The sequence below is a fragment of the Aptenodytes forsteri genome, unplaced genomic scaffold, assembly GCF_000699145.1.
Source record: "Aptenodytes forsteri isolate BGI_AS27 unplaced genomic scaffold, ASM69914v1 Scaffold404, whole genome shotgun sequence".
NCBI classification, from domain to species: Eukaryota; Metazoa; Chordata; class Aves; order Sphenisciformes; family Spheniscidae; genus Aptenodytes; species Aptenodytes forsteri.
Window position 1 is genome coordinate 1,999,790 of NW_008795629.1, and position 5,646 is coordinate 2,005,435.

Genomic DNA, 5,646 nt, shown 5'->3' on the forward strand with positions numbered 1-5,646 from the left:
GAGCCCCTTCCTCAAATAAACTCTGTATGACCTCTGGCCGTACATGGTGCGTTGTCCTGCCGGGCCTATCGGAACATGGAACTGCGCACCCTCCGGCGCGCCCTCCGCGTCGCCTGAGCTATGACCTCTCATTTAAGGTTTACCGCTGCCACGCAGACCGTGACTTGTTTTACCACAATGTTTGAGACATTAAGTCTTTCAGTCTCTCACAGCTGGAGGAGGCTTGTTGGCCAGAGAAGCGAGTGGGCAGGGATTGCTGTGCCGCCCCCCCTTCCTGGAGCACCATGAGCTCACGTGGGGCCGTGGCTGCCTCGGCCCTCCTGGGCGCTCAGCCAGGGCACAGGGCAGGCGGCTGCCTCCAGCTGTGCTGCCCAATGTCGGGAATGGCCGAGCCCTGCGGCTTGTCCCTGGCCATCCTGCATGGGATGGGTTCGGGTGGAGGCCTGGCGTTAGGGTGGGCGTACACAGAGGGAGAGGAGCTGCACGTTGTGCATTAGCTGTAGCTCCCCAGAAGCATTTGGGCTGCTGGATCCTGCCCCAGGCACCTGATCTGTGGGTTTCAGCAGTAGCTGAAGTAGCCGAGATGAGTTAGGCAGCTCCGTGCCATGGGGAATCTGGCACCAAACCTTCCAAGATCTCTGTGACAAGGAAATACTGTCACTTTCTACTGCCTCCTCCATGCTTGCCACTGGGAAAATGTTAGTCAGCCTCTCAAATCATTAGGAACAGATGCAAATCTTGGCAAGGCATTTAAACCTAATTGCTGTTCATGTCTTTTCCAACAGTTTCTTTGCACTCCTGTGATCTGAAGAGTTTACATCTTACTGATGCTCTTGGTCACCTTTTGCGTATCTTTTTTTACGGAGGTGAGTGCATTTGTTTACCGCCTGTTCCCCGGGGTGAACAGAAACGGTGTCTGGTCAGCTCTTTCTACCCCCATTTGCAGCAACGCTCTCTTCCTGCAGAAGCATAAACCCTCAGGCCTTTTTTTTTTCCTTAAGACTCAATGTTTGTCAGTCAAATCCATTTTATGCAGCCCCAGAGATGATTTAGACCACATCTCTTAAGCCTTTAGAGAGGGAGCGAGCTGAAGTGCAGCGGCCCAGGAGGAGCCTGCTGCCCTGGCTCGCAGGGGAGCAGACTGCAGCACGGGTCAGGCACTTGGCACTGATTTTGAAACCACCACTTCCCTCTTGTCCTACAATCGACCAGGCCAGAGACTGCGCTGGCTTGTGCCGTTGGACATTGCAGTAATGACTAAGCCCTAAAGTGTTTTGTGGGTCAAGGCTGGCTGTATCTAGCACCAGGTATTGTCCCCTGCTAGGAGCAGCAGTGCCTGGTTGTCCCACAGCCCCAGGGGGAAAATCTTGCCCCTTGATTATCCCCTTCAGCTAAACAGACTGAGATCAGTGTTGTCCTGATATAACTGAGCAGAGCCTTCCTGTGCATGAGGAAGGTGGCATTTGGCAGCCGTGTTACCGAAGGGGACTGCACGCAGCCGCCCCAGTGCCATGGGGCTCAGGGGGGTTGCACGTGTAGCAAGGGATGGCTTTTGTCCCCGAGCGGTCCTCCCTTCCAGTGAAGGGCAACAGCACTGACCCTGCACCGTGTCACTCTGCAGAACAAGCACCTCTGGCTGCTGATTAAAGCCTGGTTTGGGTACCAGTCTAACAGTCAGTACCGAAAGTGGCAGAGGATGCTGCAGAGGGATCCCAACTGGCCTCCCGTAAAGGCAAAAGACTTTGCAGCAAAAAGCACGGACGAGATTTACATTAACCCCACCTACGAATACAGCGACGAGGACTAGGCGAGACCCTGCAGCCGGGCGCAGGGCTGCACAGTGCTGGCAGCTTCCTCAGCTTGCACTGAACAGCCCCTGTTTTCATCCTTTGATGTGCACCAGATTCAGATGTTTGAAATCCCTGCACAAACCCATCCATTCAGGGGCAGGCTGGGCCTGCTCTGGCTGTGCCCCGGAGCACAGGCAAGGATTATTCTCTCAGCTGCTGGTAAAATAACAGCCTTGACTCTACTCCATGGCAACAGCAGGTCTCAGGCCATGCCAACATCTCCTACAAAGGCTCAGAAATACTGAATACAGTGAAGCGATGGCTTCTGCTGCTCCACGCCACACTCTCACTCCATGTTTCAGCCACTGCTCCACCAAATCCTGTCAATGCACCCACCAGGCTTGATGGGAGGGCAATCCAAAATAAGCGACCTAATCTTGACCACACAGAGGAGCATGCATACAATTGCAAAATCCTGCGTTAAATGAAACGCTGCAGCTTCCAAGAACTACAAGAAAGTTCCCCAGATGAAGTAATTCCCGTTTTCTTGCATCCTGGAGTGAATTACAGATGTGAGAGGGCACATATGCTGTACTCACCCAGCTCTCCCTTGCCAGTTCTTGCAGACATAATGCTCTGAGTACAAGAAAGGTTAAAGCTTAAGGATTACTGTAAGATCAGGCTGGGAAGGCTGGCGAGGCTATGCCCCACTTAAGCTTGCAGAGGCAGAGGACAGCACAGCTGCTGCACACACGCACACATGACCCCCCCCAGTTCTGCCACTGCCAGGTCCTGGCCCAGGTTTGGCGTCATGCAGCAGAAAGCAGAGCTACGCCGTGGCTTCTTGCTTTAACTAGGTCACGGCAAGAAGCAGGGGTTTTAACGTGCTCTGGCACACGGCTGCCGGACAGGTACAAGAAGCTGAGCCCCTCTGTACTTGCTCTTTCATCTTCAAGTTGTTCAACCACCTAATTAGTTTAGCCATGAAAGATTACATTTTGATTACATTTGCAGGAAGCAAAAAAGGACTTTCAGGTTCAGTTTTATTAGAACATGTTTTCCCATATTAAAAAAGAACTTTATTTAAATGTAGTAACAGAGGGCACTACAAAATATGACCAGAAGTCTTGGCTTCGTTATTTCAAACATTGAAACAACTGATGTTTAAAAAAAGCTTCTGATCCAGTTATGTACATGTTAAGAGCAGACAAAAATAGCAAGCCTCTTACAGACAGCTCTTTTGCTCTCATCTCTTCTTACAGTCCAGGCAGTTGCCTGTGGCAAAAGCAACACAGCATTTAATTTCTGACATGTGGTCTGCAAACAGCATGGTTCCAAACGTGCAAGCCAGATACTCCTGGTAAAGAGTAATAAACCACACTTTTCCAAAACAGTTTTATTCTAAGACGAGCCACATGTCAGCTTTGTGACAAGGAAATAGCAGGGCTCTAGATTTGGAGATGGGGCATAGGTGCTGCACAGCTCATTCTCCAGGTACGTCACCCACAGTACTGCAGGGACCCTGGCTTTGCCTTCGTGCTGGCTGGAGGAAGATTGATCTTGTGCTGGGGCTACAAACTGCTTAAATTCAGCTTCTGGTCACTGAAGAGCCAGTGGCCCCAGCTGCGGGGGGGCAAAGGCTCCTGGCTGCCCTTGCAATCCATGGTGGTCTTTCTTTAAACCTCAGTGCTTTGGCAGACCAAGGAGTAGAATCATAAAATGGTTAAAGATCATCTAGTAAGCTTGATCAGGTCCAATACCAACAATTACTGCACTTACAGGGATGAAGAGGGAAAGTTCAGTGGCACAGTGGTCCCAACCTGGAACAAACAGCTACCAGAGAAAAAGCTAGCTGGGTTTTTGTCAGATCCCCTGGACTGGGGGCTTGCTGCTCCCAAAGGGAGTCAGAGGAGCCAGGGAAAGGGACGCTTTGCAGGCAGGAGAAAACTGAGCAAAACACCATCATGCCAGAACCAGAGCACTCATTTAAAACACTGAGGGATACAGCCTGTAAGACCTGCCCTTCCTTCCTACCTCCTGCCCTTGCAGGAGCGGCTCAGTTTAGGCACCGCAGGCACAGGCTCCGAGACACAGCACATGCCTTGTCTGCCCTTCCACAGGCCTGGGAACCTGGGGTTTTCCACTTGCACAGGCTCTCAGCTAGAGGACACACAATAAACCCTCAGCAATACTTTTAGATTACTTTTGTTTAAAAAAAAAAAAAAGTAAAAATTTTTCTTCAAGCAGGTTAAAAATAGGTTATTCACAGAAAGAGCCCACGGGATGTAGTTGATAAAAGCATGATGTGTGTAGAAAGCCTGCACCAGCCCTCAGCAGAGCAGCAGGGGTGTAAGGATGGAGAATTTGCTTGCAAGCGCTCCCAGACTACCACAAAAATCATCACAGGCAACGAAATAAAAGCAGATGTGGCAAGCAGGCTAGTGCTGCTCTCAGCAAGGGCAACACAGTTGTTAGTAAGTCTCGGTGGCAGCTGTGGCCACAAACTGTCCCAGGTCCCTCCCGGCCGGGGGCTCCCTGCCCTGCTCTGAGCTCATCCCGGCAGCCCGTCAGTACTGTCTCTCTCTGGATCTGCTCCGGAGCAAGCCCAGCAAGGAGAAGGCACCTGCAGCAGCTGTTACAAACCCAATGGCACTGATTGCTCGGTTGGCCTGCAAGGGGGAAGTAAAACACAGGCTGGAAACATGAGGAGCTTTTTTTTTTTTTACCCCCAGGCACGCTAATGAAGAGCAGGCAGGGATAATGAAGGCAATTAAATGAATGAGAGACACCTGCCCAATAAGCAGAAGGGGTAACACCCAGGCATTTACCCTTAGGCTGTGGCATTCAGTAAGAGGGCACTATCAGGGTGCAGACCATAGTGAACCTCCTGGTCCAGGGTCTCTGGTGAGGCCAGAAGCAGCAATGGCTTGGACCCCACGCCTGGGGCTTTGCTGTCCCCATGCAGTTTGCATGCTGTGCCCTGGTCCAGGGGCTCACACAGAGCAGCGAGGAGGTGCACTGTGAGGCATGCAGGGGCTTACCCTGTGTTACTTACCTGGTCGGAAACCCCCTCGCCGTAGCGGAGCAGCGTCACGAAGTGCTCGCAGTTGTTACCAAGCAGGTCATAGGACACTTCCTGGTCAATGAGGTACTCAGCGCGACGGATGATCTCCTCCACTGGGAGGGGAGCGTAGGTGCCGTCGTACTTGTTGTTGATGTGGTAGGTGTCGTTTCCCACCACATCCTTCAGGAGCTGCATCCTCACCCGGGCCTTTCTGCTGAACACTGACTTGGCACTGGCGAATGTGGCTGGCGGCCCTTCATCTGGGGAAGGTAGGGATGGGATGAGCCAGGCAGGCCTTGTCTGGCCCCTCCAAAATCTCAGAGGGGTTTCTGGCTGGCTCTTGGAAATGCCATCTACACACACAGGGTCCCCCACCAGCCCATGGAGGGAGACAGGGCTCCTGGGTCACCCCAAAGCCCCCTCTGCACCCTGCTGGGCTGTACCAGCCTTACCTACAGGTGTCACATTGATGATGTACCCGTCCCCCAGGTAGAGGGCCCAGTGCTGGTAAGCTGGCCGGAAGATCTCGATCAGGTCCCCGGGCTGGGGGTCGCCGGGGTGGGTGGTGCTGAAGCTCTCGACAGCTGCCATCTCAAGAGCGTGAGGTCAGGACATGCCCCTCTTGCTGGGCACGCTCAGTGCAAGGCACGGTGGAGAGGGGACGTCTGGGATGGGCACAGGGCATCTGCTGGGGGATCGCAGGCAGGGAGATCATTAGGGCCTGGCACCGGCACGCTCATACTGCATGGGGAGCACTAAGCGGCACCCGACCGCTGCTGTGGCGGTGGGGGG

At 53.1% G+C, this 5,646-nt stretch overlaps 1 protein-coding gene and 1 pseudogene across 1 annotated transcript; one reads left to right on the top strand and one right to left on the bottom strand.

Moving 5' to 3' along the window:
- Positions 1 to 1,807, top strand: part of LOC103901519 — a 32,518-nt pseudogene extending 30,711 nt beyond the window's left edge.
- Positions 1,808 to 2,669: 862 nt separating this feature from the next.
- Positions 2,670 to 5,592, bottom strand: HRASLS (HRAS like suppressor). The gene is made up of 3 exons (XM_009282345.2): positions 5,307 to 5,592; positions 4,846 to 5,114; positions 2,670 to 4,459 (listed from the first exon to the last, which is right to left on the bottom strand). The coding sequence occupies exons 1-3, from the start codon at positions 5,443 to 5,445 to the stop codon at positions 4,358 to 4,360; spliced, it is 510 nt and encodes a 169-aa protein (XP_009280620.1). The 5' UTR covers positions 5,446 to 5,592; the 3' UTR covers positions 2,670 to 4,357.
- Positions 5,593 to 5,646: the final 54 nt, after the last annotated feature.